This window comes from Suillus paluster, assembly GCF_016628075.1.
Source record: "Suillus paluster strain FC165 chromosome Unknown EDB91scaffold_39, whole genome shotgun sequence".
NCBI lineage: Eukaryota > Fungi > Basidiomycota > Agaricomycetes > Boletales > Suillaceae > Suillus > Suillus paluster.
This window is the reverse complement of record NW_024537599.1, coordinates 215,494-233,207: the sequence shown is the minus strand read 5'-3', so window position 1 is coordinate 233,207 and position 17,714 is coordinate 215,494. Positions and strand designations below refer to the sequence as shown.

At 45.1% G+C, this 17,714-nt stretch overlaps 7 protein-coding genes across 7 annotated transcripts; 3 read left to right on the top strand and 4 right to left on the bottom strand.

The window, feature by feature from the left end:
- Nucleotides 1–366: 366 nt before the first annotated feature.
- Nucleotides 367–1,818, bottom strand: EDB91DRAFT_1292136 (uncharacterized protein; the record flags this gene model as incomplete). The annotated part of the gene is made up of 2 exons (XM_041324860.1): nt 367–724; nt 785–1,818. The coding sequence occupies 2 exons, from the start codon at nt 1,816–1,818 to the stop codon at nt 367–369; spliced, it is 1,392 nt and encodes a 463-aa protein (XP_041175636.1).
- Nucleotides 1,819–1,851: 33 nt separating this feature from the next.
- Nucleotides 1,852–2,235, bottom strand: EDB91DRAFT_1250070 (uncharacterized protein; the record flags this gene model as incomplete). The annotated part of the gene is made up of 1 exon (XM_041323186.1): nt 1,852–2,235. One exon carries the CDS (start codon nt 2,233–2,235, stop codon nt 1,852–1,854), a length of 384 nt encoding a protein of 127 aa, XP_041175635.1.
- A 2,851-nt stretch (nt 2,236–5,086) lies between these two features.
- On the top strand, nt 5,087–7,069 carry EDB91DRAFT_1055609 (uncharacterized protein; the record flags this gene model as incomplete). The annotated part of the gene is made up of 3 exons (XM_041313936.1): nt 5,087–5,563; nt 6,460–6,470; nt 6,946–7,069. Coding segments are annotated over 3 exons (612 nt in total), but the record flags the coding sequence as incomplete, so codon positions are not given.
- Nucleotides 7,070–9,803: 2,734 nt separating this feature from the next.
- EDB91DRAFT_1250068 (uncharacterized protein) lies at nt 9,804–10,309 on the top strand (the record flags this gene model as incomplete). Its single annotated transcript, XM_041323185.1, has 3 exons — nt 9,804–9,858; nt 9,909–10,186; nt 10,256–10,309. The coding sequence occupies 3 exons, from the start codon at nt 9,804–9,806 to the stop codon at nt 10,307–10,309; spliced, it is 387 nt and encodes a 128-aa protein (XP_041175633.1).
- A 523-nt stretch (nt 10,310–10,832) lies between these two features.
- Nucleotides 10,833–11,269, bottom strand: EDB91DRAFT_1055627 (uncharacterized protein; the record flags this gene model as incomplete). Its single annotated transcript, XM_041313939.1, has 3 exons — nt 10,833–10,951; nt 10,996–11,052; nt 11,104–11,269. Coding segments are annotated over 3 exons (342 nt in total), but the record flags the coding sequence as incomplete, so codon positions are not given.
- A 1,060-nt stretch (nt 11,270–12,329) lies between these two features.
- On the top strand, nt 12,330–15,084 carry EDB91DRAFT_1083406 (uncharacterized protein; the record flags this gene model as incomplete). The annotated part of the gene is made up of 12 exons (XM_041315622.1): nt 12,330–12,490; nt 12,612–12,631; nt 12,693–12,728; nt 12,755–12,824; nt 13,065–13,109; nt 13,458–13,694; nt 13,833–13,935; nt 14,000–14,102; nt 14,463–14,537; nt 14,578–14,608; nt 14,815–14,935; nt 15,007–15,084. 12 exons carry the CDS (start codon nt 12,330–12,332, stop codon nt 15,082–15,084), a joined length of 1,080 nt encoding a protein of 359 aa, XP_041175631.1.
- Nucleotides 15,085–15,438: 354 nt separating this feature from the next.
- EDB91DRAFT_1250066 (uncharacterized protein) lies at nt 15,439–17,702 on the bottom strand (the record flags this gene model as incomplete). The annotated part of the gene is made up of 8 exons (XM_041323184.1): nt 15,439–15,795; nt 15,849–15,865; nt 15,926–15,974; nt 16,036–16,587; nt 16,642–16,993; nt 17,043–17,164; nt 17,226–17,386; nt 17,438–17,702. 8 exons carry the CDS (start codon nt 17,700–17,702, stop codon nt 15,439–15,441), a joined length of 1,875 nt encoding a protein of 624 aa, XP_041175630.1.
- Between the last annotated feature and the right edge of the window lie 12 nt (nt 17,703–17,714).

Sequence of the window (17,714 nt, the reverse complement as noted above, 5' to 3'; positions counted from 1 at the left end):
TTCACACACTAAATAGCCAACGCCACAGCTTGCTTGTGCCTTCCTGTGAATGATTCCACTGTGGGATAGACATCACATGACGCATAATGATATCCGCAACATTAATAATGGTGGTGGGCAATGCCCGCAAACAAACTGTCCTGCTTATATAAGCAAAAAAACCCTATGTCCGCTGAAAACACGGTGCGAGGGTGTATAACAGTAATTACAGCTACTAATACTATGAAATGTTGTGTATTTATGTTACTTATAACTATTCTGCTCGTATAGTGACTGTAGTAAGTGTGGCAGTATATGTAAATGTGTGAGTAATACTATAATAAAGGCATCTAGTGTTGTCGTTGAATTACTATGTTAATATTTGACTTATGAATTGATTAAATTGAGGAAATTAACTTTATCATCAAGTGATTCACCACGCCGTTGCGCAATGTAGCGCTCGACAACCAACAGAAGCACCTGCAAGCGCACATGCTTACTACTTAGGTGAGATTTCTTCGGGATCGTCTTCTCCTCACCTAGTTGATGGTGAAGCTTGAGCTGATCTTTGATAGGCTGATCAAGCATTGTGTTGAGCAATGCATTGTCAACAACGATATCGAGCGCGGAAAAGTACTTGGCAACCGAGGCATTCTTGGCATGGCATTGCTCTTCCTTCTTGTGATTCTCCTCAGCAACCATCTTTTTGTACTGGATGACGGTGTCTCGTCGGTGCTTCTCAATTCTGCTGGCATCAATTCAGCGAGCTTCCTTTCATATATATGCATTATCTTCATCAATAAACAATGCATTCATAAAATCTTGAGTTTTGTTGCATGCAAAGGCTGCCTGGTTTGAAAAATGACCAACCATAAGACTCGGCTTGTCATGCGAGTGTCTCCACCACATTCCAAGCATCCCCTCATTCGCATCATTGGTGGTGGGCATTGCTGCAAGCCCATGTTCTTTGGCCGATGATGAGGCTATTAGGCCACCTGCAGCAAACTCCTCTGTAAACTGTTCCCATGTTTCCAGTGCACCTCCCAAAAATGTGACGAAGACTTCCATAAGGTGCGGAAGTGTTCCTGCATTATTCATATCTACAACAGCTTGGATCGCAAGTGGGTCATCCCATGGCTTCTTGTCGAACACATCAAAAAGGTATGAGTTGGGATGAAAATCAAAGATGAGGGATGGCCAATCAACGATGGTTTTGATGTGAATTTGAAGGTCATCATGGAGGGGACCCAAATTGAGAACATTAAGGTCTTCAGTTCCAGGTGCGCGAACCAGCCACATGTAGGGTTTTGTGATCAACTGACTGTACAGTGTCAAAGCAGCTAATTCCACCAGTGTATCTGCATCACAAAGAGCCTTGTCGAGATTCTCTTCTATGTGGTTCAGGTGCACATTTGTCTTGTTGTTGTGAATGAAGTCTAGGAAATCGAGGTAATTTTTGAGATATTTAATCAACTCAGTAGCAGCATCACAATGAGAGTGATAGCATGTGTTACTGGTGTCAGGGAACTTCTTTGATGCACCCTTGACATTGCCTTTTACCTGCATGAAAAAAAATTGATGAATATCTCCCTGCCCCTTTTTGTCGTCTTTGTGGTTGAACAGTGTGCCTGCAATGCTTGTCACCTTAACCCCACTGCGGGATGACACCTCGAATGGCTGTCTCACAGCTGCAGCTGATGCATCAACCATCTCAGCTAGCTGTATCATTGCTGTGTTATCCTTGTTTGCCAAGAGTACAGGTGGGGGAACACCATTATCTGCCCACCATTTCATCATGGCAACATTCCCCCCCTTGATGGAGTTGAGTTCTTTATGCATAGAGCAACTGGCCCAAAAGAAAAGCTCTACTGATCAGTGTTCCTCATCCGGTAATGCAGCTAGGATCTCCTTGCCAAAATGCAGTGCAAGTCCCTCCATCATCTCTGTAACATAAGGCCGACGTGAATCCACATCCAATGCATCCCATTTTTCACTGCCTCCAAGAGAGTTGATGATCTCCTGTGTTGCCTGGAGAAGCATGGTATAGAGATTGCTCAGTGCTTCACTTTTCATCTTCTTGATATGCTCAAAGCCATAGGAAGCACATATGACGTGATGCTTCCATTCTTTCCAAAGGCGATATATCTTCTTTTGATCGCTTGCATGATCAGTGTGCATCCCTTTGAGTTTTTTTAAGAAGCCATCAATATCCAATGACAGACCTGACCACTTTGCAAGTGGGCTTTGCGAGAACATTGATGACAGGTGAGAAATCTCCTCCTTCCATCCGCTGATTTGAGTTTCGCTAGTGTGATTAATAGATAAAGAAACAGAGATGACGCGGGCATGGTGTTTCTGCAGGGATGCAGTGGTATAAGAGGGTGTCTTGAGCTCAATAATGTGGGCTAATTGTTAGGCCTGTTGAAAATTGTTTGTGAGTTGTTATTGTGTCATTTGATGATAAGCTTACCATTAGCTTGAGAGATCTTGTAGCCAAGCTGGATGCTTGTTGCAACTCCCCCTTCAATTAGGGCTCATGAAACTGTGCGGCGGCTCATGATGCGGCTTGCAGAGACTCCTGCAAGTTCCCAATCTTCTGAATTACTCTCCAAATCAACTCTTGTGAGCACCCAGTGCGCACAAGATATCTCGCAAGACTCCTGGCCTCGACTGTGTAGGCCCTTCTATGCACAAGTCTGAAGGTATGTTGTTTATTTCTGGATAGTGCAGCTTTGATAGCATGCACTGCATTATGCTGACAGTGTTTGCACAGGGCAAGGACATTTCATTGACATCCAGACAGCTCTTCAGCAAGCTGAGAGCACTTGGCATTCCATTTTGCCACTACTTCCCCCATCTTGCAAGCCTCCTCCTGCAACTTACACCTTAGTGTAAGGAGTTGAGTCGTCTTTTCCTCGAGGTCTGCATGTGCATGAGTGAGTTCATCAGATTTATCCTTCACAGTCCCCTTCCACCTTGCAGCATCCTGAAATGCTCTGACAAGTGCAACTTTGGTGTGCTTGACCTTCTTTCGCTCATAGCCGATGAGCTTCTAATAATGCTTGGCCTTTGTACAGGCAGTCATGTTTTACACGTCAGATGTGTGGATTAAGGCCCATGACGAGCTGCAAAAGCAAAAGAGGGATGATGGGTGTAACCTGGAGCAGGTGATAGCTGGACTTATGTTCTGGTCTAATGTGACACACTTGACTCAGTTTGGCAATGCTTCTGCATGGCCAGTCTATCTTTTTTTTGGAAATCAATCGAAATATGTCCATGCTTGTCCAACCACCAATGCCTGTCACCCTATCACATTTATCCCTTCAGTAAGTTTACATCCTTCCCATCAGACAAGTACCCTAACACGATTCATCTCTAGCTACCACACTCTATTGTGGGTTTCATTAGCAAGTATATCAAGATGAAGGGCATCAGCGACATCCTCACACATTGCAAACAGGAATTGTTCCATGCACTTTGGCGGATCCTGTTAGATGATGAGTTCGTAGACACATATAGGAATGGGATCGTGATCAAATGCCACAATGGTGTGTCTCAACAAGTCTTTCCAAGAATTTTTACTTACTCTGCAGATTACCCAGAAAAGTCAGCTAAGTTATCACCTTGACTTCCGCACATTAACTGATAACCTTCAAATAGAGTCCTTCTTGCTACTATTCGTGACAAAGGAGTTTGCCCATGTCCCCGGTGTATTTTGCTGAAATCACGCTTTGATCAACTCGGTCTCAAAGCTGACATATCAGCACGCATCAACAATGTTTGCTTATACCTGCGAGATAAGATTTTTGTAGCACATGAGGCTATATACAAGCTAGGTGCTCTGATCAAAGGTGCTGCGGCCAACCGTCTTCTAAAGGCATTCTCATTGGTGCCAACCTTGGTAAGCGCATTTAATTATAGACCTTTTGAATGATTTGAGTATACTTTACTTTTAGAATACCTTCAATGAACGACTCAGGCATCTAGGCTTTGATTTCTTTCCTATGCTTGTGGTCGATCTCTTGCATGAATTTGAGCTTGGAGTGTTCAAATCCATCTTCAAGCATCTTATAAGGCTTCTTTATGCCATTAATAACGAATTAGTAACTTTACTGAATGAACAGTACGTACTCGTTAGCATGTCAGCCTCGACTGATGCTGATGATCCCTCAATGTTAAGTTTTCACTTAATTCCGTCATTTGGAAAGGGCGCCATTCGATGTTTCCCTCCAAATGTATCTGAGGTGAAACAAAGAGCTGCACGACATTTCAAGGATATCTTACAGGTGAGTTTGATCCCTGCTGCAGTGCTGTTCTTGAATTTATCATAATCTGATTGTCGTCCAGTGTGCGATTCCGGCGTTTGAGGGTCTATTCCCAGACTCGCACGATGAAGTTGTCCATATTCTCCTCTTTTGTTTGGCTTAATGGCACACTATCACAAAACTTCGAATCCACACAGATGACTCTCTTGATCTACTTAGTCGAGCTACTAGATGTCTAGGACAGCAGCTTCGCAAATTTCAGGATTCCACATGCTCAGCATTTCGGATTATGGAGCTCACAGGGGAAATTGCTGCCCATCAAAGGAAGAATACCAATCTCAACTCGCCGGCAGGAACAGGGCCATCTGGAGCGCGTCCCAAGGCTTTCAATATGCAAACTTATAAGTTACACGCACTTGGTGACTATGTAAGCTCTATCAAAATGTTTGGAATGACTGACTCATACAATACCCAAATAGTATGTACACATCCTCATTGAGTGGCAAGTAAACGGCTTAATCCTTTGAATTTTCAGGGTGAGCTCGCACACAGGCTTTTGAAAAGGTTCTACCAGAGCACAAATAAACAAGATCATTTGAAACAGCTAGTGAAGCAAGAACGGAGGTGCACTCATATCAATTGTCTGCAAGAATCTGGCAATACTAACAATAATCAACCTGCCGGAAGCCTACTACCACTGGAAGCTCACCATTGTTTATCGAGTTATCTGGGCATCATCATCAATCTAGCTCGTTATCTTGAAGAGCATTGAGGCGACCCAGCTGTCGTGGTAAGATATGTTTTTGTATGACTGTTCTGACACGTCCAATAATGTTACCTGACAGGACTTCATTCCAAAAATTAAAGACCATATTCTTTCCCACTTGCTGGGTTTAGAATATGATGGCGACGAACAAGATTTCATGGATGTCGAGCGAAATGATGTGTGGTTTATCAACAATCTGAACAGCATTTTCCAACCTAAGCACTTTCAAATCAATTATACAATGTATGATGTCCATAGGGATCAAGACATGCTCAAACCTGGAAATGGCTCTACAATGATGATGTTGTCGAGAGAAAGCAGTGCAGGTGCTCACCCTTTTTGGTATGCACGGGTGTTGGGCGCATTTTGTATTAATGTTCTTCATGTTGGCCCCAACACTCATAACTGCTCACCTCAGTCCATGGAGGTCTTGTGGGTGCGATGGCTCGGTGTGGAGCCACAGTACCATTGGGGCTTCCGAGAAGGCCACCTACCAAAGATTGGATTTATTCCCGACTCACCTGCTGCCTTCAGGTTTCTTGACCCATTGCTAGTGATCAGGGCTGTTAAGGTTGTGCTCAAGGGAGAGGTTACTCAAAGGGCTTTGGCTTCAGCTTGTGTGCTGCGCCCCTTACCCGAGTACATGCCCTTAATTTCCGGGGGACAGAGGGGAAGTCCGACAGAAGTCTGGGGAATTCCGGAGGACAGAAGTTGGTGGAGTTTGGCGGAACTCTGGAAGACTATGGATGGAGTAAGTGTTACAGGGACGTTACGTAAGCTTCTCAAACCGGCTTATTCTCTTTTGCCTATCTTTTATCGCCACTATCCATCGCCAAAGCGACCTCCATCATTCCGTTCCATTGGCCTATCTATACAGGCTGATCATTCTTGCGTCGCTTCTTTCATTTACCCGTTATCTCTGACTCATACCCTATGCCCTTACCGTATTGTCGGTACCACCCTTAGCCCTTACCGTTCAACCGGTATCACTTGTATTTCGTATATAAAGGACTCCGTACACTGTAGTAGTCCTTAACTTGAATCTACTCAGTATCACACCTAAAGCCTCAGGACAGAGGGATAGCACGAAAGCTAGATAGCAAGCCTCATCGCTTCTATCACCATTATACTATCTTCTACTAGACTCTCCGTCTAGTAGTCTCATCTTGACACTCGTCGCAACACTAGATCGGTGCTCCTTGCAGGTATCTAGTGCGGAACCAACTGAGTTCGTAACAGTAAGGCTACTACGGAAGTCTGGAGTAGAAACAGAACAGAGGTTAGACTACCCTAAGGTAGAGCTGGAGAAGTAGTCCTAAGGTTTAACCCCTAAGACTCGGAGGTGGACAAGAGATGAGACTCAAGTCTGGAGATTGCAGGAATGAGCAGAACTAAGATGATATTTGAACTGAGGAGTTCCAGAGTTTTACAGGAGTTTATATACTGTAGGTATCATGTAAGTAAATCAGTCAGCACAGTAAAAGCTATGTCTGAAGCATATGGAGGGTCTATTAGTAAGTGTACAACGGATCAAGGAAATGAGGTCGGAAATGAAGTGCCAACGGACGGATCAGTAAGCAAAGTGGAAAGGTGTACAACCAGTAACTGGAGAGCAGTGTTCTAAAAAGGAGATAGGTGTAAGTCCGGAGATGAAAGCGGAGCACCGGGTGGAACAGGACAGAGAATCGGACTTTCATAGGGGAGAATCCGGAATTCCGGATCCGGAGGTATGGGATATAGTGTCGGAGAGAATAGGGGTAGTGTTGGAGGAGCAGAATAGAGTCAGGTGGAGGTAGCAGGGCTAGTCCTGCTGAAATGCACTTCATGCATTGTCGGAGAAGGAGGGATGGAGTGGATGGGGAAACAGGGGGTCGGACTAGTGGTAGGGATGTTCACAGGTGGTATTGGAGGTGCTCGGATCCGGTATGTGACAAGGGCATGCCACCTTATCCCTGCTTTCGCTGGTCATCATACAAATGACCTTCTCAGACATGGTCCCTCTGCTGCAAGACTGCCTGGAGAGGTCGACAACTGGGCTTCGTTTTATGTTAACATGTGAGATTTGTCTCGTTTCACACTCATATCACCATAAGTCATGCAGTTTTGCCGATAGGGACATGTTTTGCTGTTTTGCATGCATAGGCATTGGTCATCAAGTTCAATATGACTCATTGAATATTATCCAACCTGAACACACAGCAGGGAGCAGAAGTACTGGTGTTAGTCATGGAGACGTTTTGGATGACGAGGACCCTGAAGCCAATGCCCATGTTGACTTCGGAGATGAAAGTGATAGAGACCTGGATGATGATGTCAACCAGGATGACACGGATGAAGATGGGGAGATTTCCAAAGATTGTGACAGTGATGTAGATGACTCAGATGACTATATCAGCGACTCTGAGGATGGGCTTGCATTCAAATTTTGATTGTGATTGTTCTCACTCGTAGTACCTTCTGTTTATTTGCTACTAATACATAGGCACCTGCTAGTGGCAATGTGGCCTTTGGGTTGACAATGGGTGCACTCTTTACTGACAACTTCAATTTTCATGATGTTGGATCTAATATACCACCTGGAGAAGCTGCAATGTATGTTATTGAGCACCTATTTGACAATTGCATGGGGCACTACTGTCCATACTCCTATTCCCAGTATGTTTCATCTGCCTCGAACACACTGCGTCGGCTTTTGATCTAACCAAATTTGATCTAGGCATTTGTATCAACAAATGCCCTCACTTGAAGACTCTCGATGACCATAACAATTCCAGCGTGGTAAGGCCTGGCAAGACTGTTCTCTCATGTTAGTATGCACAACATACGTGACCGCCATAGAATACTTGTCGACAAATTGTGAGCTTTCATTTCTTATTCATGATCATGGCTCACCCAAAATCACACAAGCCAAGACACGAACACAGTCCAATACAAGCTTATGTGTTGTATCGCTGCTGCCAGTCGTTGCGTGACGGTTGTTGGGGATCCCGATCAGTCAAGTATGCTTTGGCTATTGCCAGTGATACTGCCTGACCTCGCTCTAATTCACAATGTGACTACATCTACTATTGTAAGAACGGGGTGTTTGATCCCACAGAACCAATTCACGTAGCCACCATGTGCGCACTTGGTATATAGTACTGGTAGGAGGACCATAAATTTTGAGATCGTAGATTTTTTATATCACGAGAGCTTTGTACCTTAAAAACAACTTGAATTGGCTAGTGACCCGGCGCAAGAAGTACTAGTATCATACTGGTAGGAGTCAAGTTCAAGTTCAAACCTGACTTGCCAGAAAACTGACATCAGAAGCAATGCCAACTTGAACTAGAGTGGCAAGACTCCTCTAACTCATTGCATGGCATTATGTCTCCTACCCTCCATGATGGACTTGGGCAGATGGCGCTGCATCCTAGAACATGTCTGTACCTATACATATAATGGCTATAGCTGGCAATAGTCTGTGTGTGACCACAGGAATCATGATTGTCATTGCTAGTAAGATATAAACTTTAGGCAGTTTGATATTTGCCTGATATTATATATTTAATGAGACTATCTAATGAGGTTTTTTTTGCAGGAATTGAGACAGTGAAATCATTTGGAGCAAGGATGGTAGAAATCTAAGTGTCTGTTTATCATTTGATACACCTTTATAATAGCATATCAAGTGTTTCATCAAGGCGAAAATTATCAAGGAGTAATAATATTACACGTGCTTGATATATGGGATATACTCCATTGTACCATGTTAACATGACCAAACAGAAATGGTTAAAATTGGGATTTAAGTCTTATCATATTGAGCTAAGTGAATTTCAGTGATGGCCAATTGCACCAAGCTCCATATGTTTAACATCCATTGAAGCCCCTAGTATTAAGATGTATAGTGGCACGGTACTCACATTTATCTGCCAGTGGGCTATCAGCTTTTATTCTTTCTGACCAGTACGGCTGTCATTTCTTGGATCAACGAGTTACATCAACATCATCAATTGCACCAAGCTCTACATTTGAGTTCCACTACGATATACGGTAGCAAGCTCCTCGCCTCACTCAACATCCACATCATCTTCTCATCCCGACTCACGTCGCCTAGCTTACACTATCGGAAATCATACCAAGATCATCATCTAGAACATCACTACATTTCCACTGTGCGCTCCCCAAGCTTGTTCCCAAAGGTAAATGTCCACTCTTTATCTCTACTTTTGCCCTATTTTCCAAGAGTCTGTCAGAGAGCTATGAGGAAGTCTTCGTTGCACTCGCAGCTGACGTTGTTTGACAAAATACATGTCTGGCTGAGATCCGACCAATGACACTTGGAACTTTCTCCCTATAGATTTCATTTGTGGCTTCCCATTCGACCTCCCATCATGTCACCGTAGGGTATTGTTCATGCGGAGAGTGATATAGACAGTTGTAATGCTTGTCGCAAGGTTGACCCAAAGGTGAGTTTCTTAGCCATAATGTCCTTTTTACTACTCAACAAGAGTGCGCCAAAGACACAGTGCCAAATCCTTCAGTGAATCCATCAAGAGGCAAAGGTCTACAGCTGGGTGGAAATAAGACCCCGCCTTCAGCACTTGCTGCGTAGCTTGCTGACGAGGCCGCTAACGAGATAGGGCAAGGCAGTAATCATTTATGGAACGACAATTTAATTGATATCAACACTGATGGAGGAGATTGAAGTACGTTCTTTGACCCTTGACAGTATCACCAGATCCAAACCGAGCTAATTTTTCTTTTCAGGCACGTTTGAGAGCACTCCAGCCATTATAGAACCAAAGCCCATGTCTGCAACCAATGGTCTAGGATTTGGCATATCATTGCGAGCCAGTTCTCTGTGTAGGTATCAGTTACTTTTCTGTAATTTCTCCTCCTGATCTATCGTGCAGCTATTGATGCATGGGGGGCGATGGCATCAGCTTCTCGATCTACAAGTCACTTGCCTGATCCGTGGACATCGCCACTCTCCCAGATCTCATGTGCGCTCTCACCACAACCCCACAGGTCCATCGCACCAGCATTCTCACCTACTTCAAGCGCTAGATCGACACCTGTATCATCCCCTCAACCTCTCCCAAATACTGCTGACTCCACGCAGCCTACCAACATGGCTGGCTTGTCTAAGGAGAAGGCGGCAGAGATGGCGAGGAGGAAGGAGAGGCATTTGGTGGGTGTTATTTGTTTGCTTGCAATGGAGAGGTTGTGTGTGCTGATGCTTGTCGACTCTTTGTAGCAGATTGAGCAGCTAACGGAACAGAAAAAGAATGCTGCTGCCACTGGAAAGGCTTGAGCATTAAGTGATTGTCGTTACTGTTGCATATAGTACATCGCCCTCAGAGTAATCTTACATATCGGGCTGGGTATCAATCCTGTGTTGATGTAAGTGCGGACTACTCGACTGGCGGTACATTGAATTCTCAGTGAACGGCTTCTATGAGTACATGAAACAAAGAAATACTATGTTGAGTAGAATCAACTGATCACCAAGGCACATGCTGTATGCTCGAAATCTGCCACGTCAACCATCTTTTCGGCAATAGTAGCCATCATACTACTCCTATATTAGGCACGCCGCTTCTAGAATGCGCGTCCCAAAGATGAGCTGGCTTCACTATCGCAAGTGAAGTGAAAATTCGCTGGCATGGACCTGTCCTTGCCAACTATACTGAGGTCATCGCAGATGGGATTGGGCGTGTGCCAATGTCTCTGGGAAAAGTGCAGCGGTGGTAGGGACAGATGCGACACGAAATTGGGTGCAAAGCATCAGGTATGTGTGCGCTGTCAAAAGTGGAAGCGACGTTGGTGATGCGTGATTACGACTTCTTTGACACACCAGTCTGGAGTTCGTTGACTGGAATACGGACAAGCCGTTCTCCAGTAAGTGGTGCAGTGTCATCACTGGAGTCTGCTGGGTGCTGTTCACGGCTATTTACTGCAGGATCATTTGCAAGCTCATATAGATTGAACATTACTCACAGAATAGGCTCAACATTTGGAACATGAGAGGCCACTGCTCGAGCACCTGACCATGTACTATTCAAATAGATCAATGACAGACATCGAAGATCACTTGAGAATTTATACCTTGACCAGCATCAGCCATAACCTCACAGTCATCTGCGAGACCTTCTATGCATTTCAGGAAGAGAGCGCTAGCACGTTCAAGCGCAGCAACGGCCTTGAACTCTTTCTTTTTCTCCTGCAAACATGATATTGCGGCTGCATTATTGGCCTGCAATGCTAGAGATGCGAATGCGACTCGGTGCGACGGACTGGCGCATAATGTCTATTGCCAGAGGGGGTGGTTGTTGAGGATGATGAGCTTATGGTGTTCGTCGTCGTGGGTGACGGTGACGAGACATTTTTCTAACTCCGACTCCGATTTCCAAAGTTTCAACTTTGAACTTTCAAGCCAACTTCCAACAAGTTCACATGTACACGACGTACACAATCAAGATATAATGATACATGCTGATTCAGTTCATGCTCCAGCGAGGCAAAGCTGGATTATCTCTTGCGGTTTTCAAATTGTGCTCATTCTGATTTCCCAACTTAGGTGGCTATCGGTTACCGTGAGGGTTCAACGTTCAGACACCTGGTCCATTGTTTTGATCATGTCATGCAAAGTTGCAGCTTTGTGAAAACCCCTCGATCATGTCCTGTCCCTATGGTTCCTTGCCCACGTCATAACACTCTCCATGACATGCAATTGTAACCCCTATACTGTGATGCACTCTATTGCCTCAAATACCATGCCCATACTTTTACCACTGCCCGATCCTTTTGTTCGTAGTTGCAATCTCAGCTCACTGCAAACTTTGTTCCAAATGCAGTCGCCTCTACCGCTCCTTGTCGGTTGTCTTTGATGATGTTAGTGTCTGTATCCGTGTGGATTGACACGCCCCTGACACTCAGTCGTGCACACTTTGAATCCCAGACATACTTGTATTGCAGCATCTTCCGGATGTCACTGTCTATGCTACGGTGCATGCCGTTTGTACTGGCGGATGACCCAGCATGGTGCCACTATCGTTATTAGAGGAAGTCAAACTTGGCAATTCACGCACTGATTCGGACGGCAATTCTGACGTCGATTTTTGAACATCAGAATCGTGCAGAATCGTGAATCACCCTGAATCGTTGAAGCAGCTCCAGAGCCACTTCAACGATTCATTTCACCTTGTTTCACCGCTGATATGTCTAGATTTGGATTTTGTTTATGAATTAAATACATAGTGATCAAAAACATATGATGAAAATCATGAAACTATAAACGAACAACAACTCCCATCACTGATATCCCAGCTCTCATGGCAAAAGCAAGTAAAAACACGCCTGCAAAATCCACTAGTGAAGGCAAGAAGAACTCGAAGATCACAGAGACTGGTAGTAAGAGAGGGTTGAAGGGTCATGAAAATAGCACAAGAGAAGAGGATGGTGATGCTGTGAGCCTCGAGCCACCCGAAATTGAGTGCGTGGATTCTAGTAGTGTCAATCAGCATATTCTGACCATGTCTGTACTATGCAGGTGGACCGAAGAACTCACCTTTCAGATGCTCACTGACAGGATATTTGATTTTTGTGACTGTAAGGACATGGGGAAGCTGGGCAGGTGGGTGTAATAATCGAACATTTCGCGGTGCATCATAATGACGCACAAAGATATCTTGTAGGGTGTGTCGTATGTGGTGTGCTACTCGTCCCTGATGGTGTGTGGTGACTGGTTCCCCGTCAGTTTCCTCTTCCGAGTCAAAACTCGACACAGAACTGTCTTCTGAAAATTCAGAATCAGCATCTGCATCACTGTCAGTGGACTCATGATCCAAGAAGGTAGTGCATTCTGAGGTATCCAAGAAGTAGGAGCTTGAGGACTCATGAGATTCGGATACCTGTGAGGTGGAATCAGTAACGAGGTTGTCGATCCGGTCCGGTCCGGTTGAGAGGTCCTGGACAAGAACCAAGAACCGAACCAACGACCGAATCCTGGCCGTTCCAAGATACTAGTTATCCTCTTCATCTGAGTGTGATGAACTGATAATTAATAGAATCCAAGGTAGAGAGCGCCTCATCCTCGCAAGTTCAGATATATCGTAAGTGAGGTAGTGAGAGCATGAACAATCCTTCAGCACCATGTTGAAACAAGAGCGAGAACTTGTGTTTGGTGTTGTAACCTAGTGAAGGACCTAGTTGGCCGATATGAAAGGCTTCTGTGTCTGAATGGAGATGGACACAGTGGGGCAGGAGTGCATTGTTGAATTTGGGTTAGATAGCCATATGACGAGTCATTGTTAAGGATAACTGTGACATCCTGACGTCATTGTACCTTGGAAGAGAGTAAAACGATGACGTGGACAGTGGCTTCTCGAATGATAGCAACAGGATCAGTGGAGCTAGTTTTCTGAACAGATCAGCATGAAGTTCCAACGATGGGTGAAAAGTACATACCAGGTTCGGCCATATCTTGTCCAGCTTCTCGACAAAGTCGGGGAGAAAATTGAGAAGCGCGATACGTGCGCAGTGGTCAGCACTTGCAGAGGGTTTGATGAGGAAGCGATGATGATTGAGCTGGAGTTGTCAAGTGCAACATTTATTCCGAATTGGAGGACGAGAGGGACCACAGTTGCCACTGAAACACCAACAAACTCGAGTGCAGAGACGAGGCATAGGAGAACGTGGTAAGAGACAAATTCGGGGAAAAGGGAGAATTGTATTCTTTTAGCGTGCTACACATCCAAGTCACTTGATAGTCAACGAGAGTATTCGAAAATTAACACACACCATAGTAATGATGCTTTATCAGCTTCACTGCTCAGGTTGAATCCGTCGGTTATGTACAGAAATCCATATCCTTCTCCATCTGACTCTGACTCTGCCATGTCGATCTCTATGATGTTCTTGGGTGGCATTCTGGATTTGGTATTCGGGTTGAGGAGCTTGTTGAAGGAGGGAAAGACAGACAAGGGTATGACACGTCTGAAAGAGGGTTGAGGCGGTGGATGAGGGTTGGTGGTGGAAGATGGGTGGGAGTGAAGACAACATGGAGAAGCAGGCCGAGGGCGTGACCATGGAGTTGCGGGCGAGAGGTATGGTGTACTTGTTGATCATAGTGGGTGGTCAAGCTGGTGAGATCTGTTTGGGAGGTCCAAGCTTCACGCAAACCAGAGGAACGTCACTCAAAGACGAGTGTCGTTTTTCTCCTTGAGTGTGCATTACTGACAGTGAATGAAAGTCAACATTCAATATTTGCTGCCAGTCTTCTTCGAATTATTACTATTAGTGGTAGTCAGAGTGAACGATCTTGAGATGATTCAGCGTGCGATTACAGGACGATTCAAAATGCGAAAATCGTGTGAAAATCGCAGTTACTTTGAACACCCCACTACCAGAACGGATTCTCATCGTGATTCTCGTGTAAATATGTGTGTATGTTAAGTACCTTACAGGTGATGCAATAGATAATCCTCCCTTTGGACACACCAGTGACACGGACCACTCAAGATGCTGCGACGGATGCAAAGGTAAGTGCAAGTACAGAATCTAATTATGTTTGCATTGCAGGTAAAGACGCAAATCTGCTTGCATCGCCAATGTGTTTGACTCTGAGATCAGCAACTTCAAAGTGTTTTGACCTGCGAGAGTGCTGTAGCGCCCACCAAATGTAGCTACGGGCGTTAACACTAGCAAGCGAATAATAATATTGCCTCGAGGCTTGTGGTCAAGGCTGTGACCTGTTGTTTTCACCAACTTGGAACCAACCCACTTTCCGTGCACCTTACTAACTTGTACTTCGCTCAGACTGATACACACCCGTCAACTATTTACAATGGGCAAAGGCAATCAATCGAGACGTTCAAAGCCATTTCCGCCTCCAGAAGCCCCCGGCTCTAGTGGAGCAATAGCTAATGAAAGCTTGCCAGTACGTCGCTCATGCTTGTTTATGAAACTCATTACTATTGAAACGCTGACTCTGATGCGTCATTCGTCCAGGGCCAACACCATGGAAAAATCTGTCAGGTTTGGGGGGAAGTCAAGGATGGCGTGACTAAAAAGATATTTGTGAGTTGACGAGGATCCTGTGTTTCCTGGAATAAGGCTGAGGATTGTACAGAAGTGTTCAAAGGATTCCCCAAGTGTTCTCCTGAATGCCGATCTTGAAGGTTCCATCAGGAAAAGTGTAAAGTGGTCTGAATGACCTGAATGACCTTATTTCAGACTATCCAGGCTAGTAGACGGCGTACTGGCGACAGATGAATCAGTCAGCATCAGGCAAGCTTTCGGGAACCTGATCGGACTCAGATAGCTTTCAGACATGACCCAGATGAATCTCCGACCATTCACAGACCCAAAACAGATTCGTTGCAGACCATCTGAGTTGCATCACTGATACACAAAATCATTTAGTACTAGTACCACCCACAGTTAACAACCATCTAAGTCTTCTGTGGGTTGAGGACCATCATCCTCGCCGTCAGAGAGGAGGACCATGCCACGGATATCCATAATGTTATCATCAGAGTAGTCTCCATTGTCAGACCTTGTATCTGTTCCAATCAACTCCGACAATGCCAGTGCCTCCTCGATGGAATCCCACTTGCTCGCAGGCAATCCGCTGGCTTGTTCTGCGTAGCGCATTGTCACAGACCTCCACACTGCGTCAAAGTCAATATTTTTCGAGTTTTTCCCACCTGCATTGTCGCTGTTGCCATGGTGTTTGGCTTCCTTCGCTGCCTCCTTGGCAGACTTGCCATCGGTGTAGAGGGACAGCGCACGATGATACTGAATGGTATAATTTGTTAGTTTGAGAGACGTAGCTCAAGTGTGAGACGTACAGCAGCAGCAGCCAGCCCTAGAGCACTAATTGGTTTTCAAAATGCTCCAAAAGCCTTCCCACAGCGTTTGATGTGACCAGCGACAAGTTCCAGCAGTTCGGGTGACAACCAAGCTCCTTTAAAGGCCTTTCGGCAGAAAGACAAGCTGAGTATCAGTTTGAGACTGTAGGAGAGAATGAAAATGCACCTCAATGTCTGCATAAATAAATGGAACACATTTTTTATTATTGACTTTGCGTGGCAAGTGGTCACAAACAAATTTGATGCGGGCCTCAAGGTCATGTCGAAACTTGGGATGTTTGAAGTGACGTTCAAGAATTTTGAGAGCATCCTTGCTGAACATGCTGCACCATTCATTCAAGCGGTCGGTAGCCTGCCAGTGCAAGGTCATGTAGGTTAAATTAGCATCACATGAGTCAGATAAATGCACTATTTTTTTGATAGCTGGGTGTTCATTGACGTCCACAGTGTTATGTTCAAAACAAACATTCCAGAGTTCTTGCAATTTCGGTGACAACTCAGGATGCTCATTGGTGCCAAATGGGTCAGTGGTGGTACCAGCCCAGTCTATCACCACACAAACCAAGCGGTTCCAAACATCACGGTCGCTTTTGTCCTGCAAAGGAAGGTATTCAAGCTTGAGCTTCCAGAGCGGCTTTTGTGGCTTTAACATTTTCACCACTTTCACTTCTTCCTTCACAGCGTTGTCGGCACCCTTTTTATTGATCTTGAGGCTCATCTGTAAGACAAGTGTTTCATCAATGCAATGATGTCGAGAGGTGAGAAATCGTACTCCTGCAGTTGTACAATATATAGCTGAGGCTGATCCACTGGTTGATCCACTGGACTTCGCATCTTTGACCTTATTGCTCTTGTGCTCTCGTGCAGCGGCAATCGTCTCCTCAGGCTCGTCAATGTCAAACTCTCCAACCACCAGGTCACTGCTACTTTCTGAAGTTAAACGGCTACTGCTACGGCTTGATGCTTGGGAAGATGACCAAGATCGCCCCACCTCTGGAATAAGGCTCGTGTTGATTTTGTCTGCGTGTGCTGTTCTTTTGGCTAGCTGACCAACCATTTTGCGCCAGTCAGGATTTAAGTTGCTAGCTGACTGATTACCCTTCGCACACTTCGGTTGTTGGAACCTGCAAGCTTTGCTATCAGCATATTTCTCATGTGGGAAGCTCATCGTACTGTTCATTGCTGTCTATATCACTGTTTACGTTCTCACTCTTACGCTTCCTTGCCAATGTACCAGCGCTTGCAACAGTCTTTCTACTGGCTGCCACTTCCTGCCTTAACACCCTGTCTTTTGTCTATCATGATGTCCGTGACTCGTAAACAATTCATGAATCTCAGAGTGTGGTCGAAACTGACCTTTTTGGCCTTTTTCTTGCATGATTTTGGTTTACAAGACTTCCCGTGATCTTCTGATTCTGAATGGGTGCTTGGTTCCTCACTGGGCAACTCGGAACTAACACTGTCTGAGTGTGCGCTGGACAATTCATACTCGTTGTCAGTGTCTTCTTCGTGTGCCTCTGTTGGGTGTTTGTTAACCTTTTGATTGTCTCTGTAGTATGTGTGCTCACCCTCGATCGCATTTGTTTCCAGCGCATTTATTGGGAAGTCAGTGCCATAAGCACAATCCTGTCTTCTCAGTGAGTCTTCTATGGCGGCAATTTTCCGCACACCATTTTGATAGATCTCTGATGCCTTCTCTTCCATTTCAGCTCTTTTTGCTGCAGCTTTGGCGTTGTCGGCCTGCTTTTGAGCCGAAGTGCGTTGTGAGGGAGCGGCATCCTTGAGGATCTGTGCAGGATTCCTGTTAGCATTGGTACGGATAGGTCGAGCCATGAGGGTATTTTT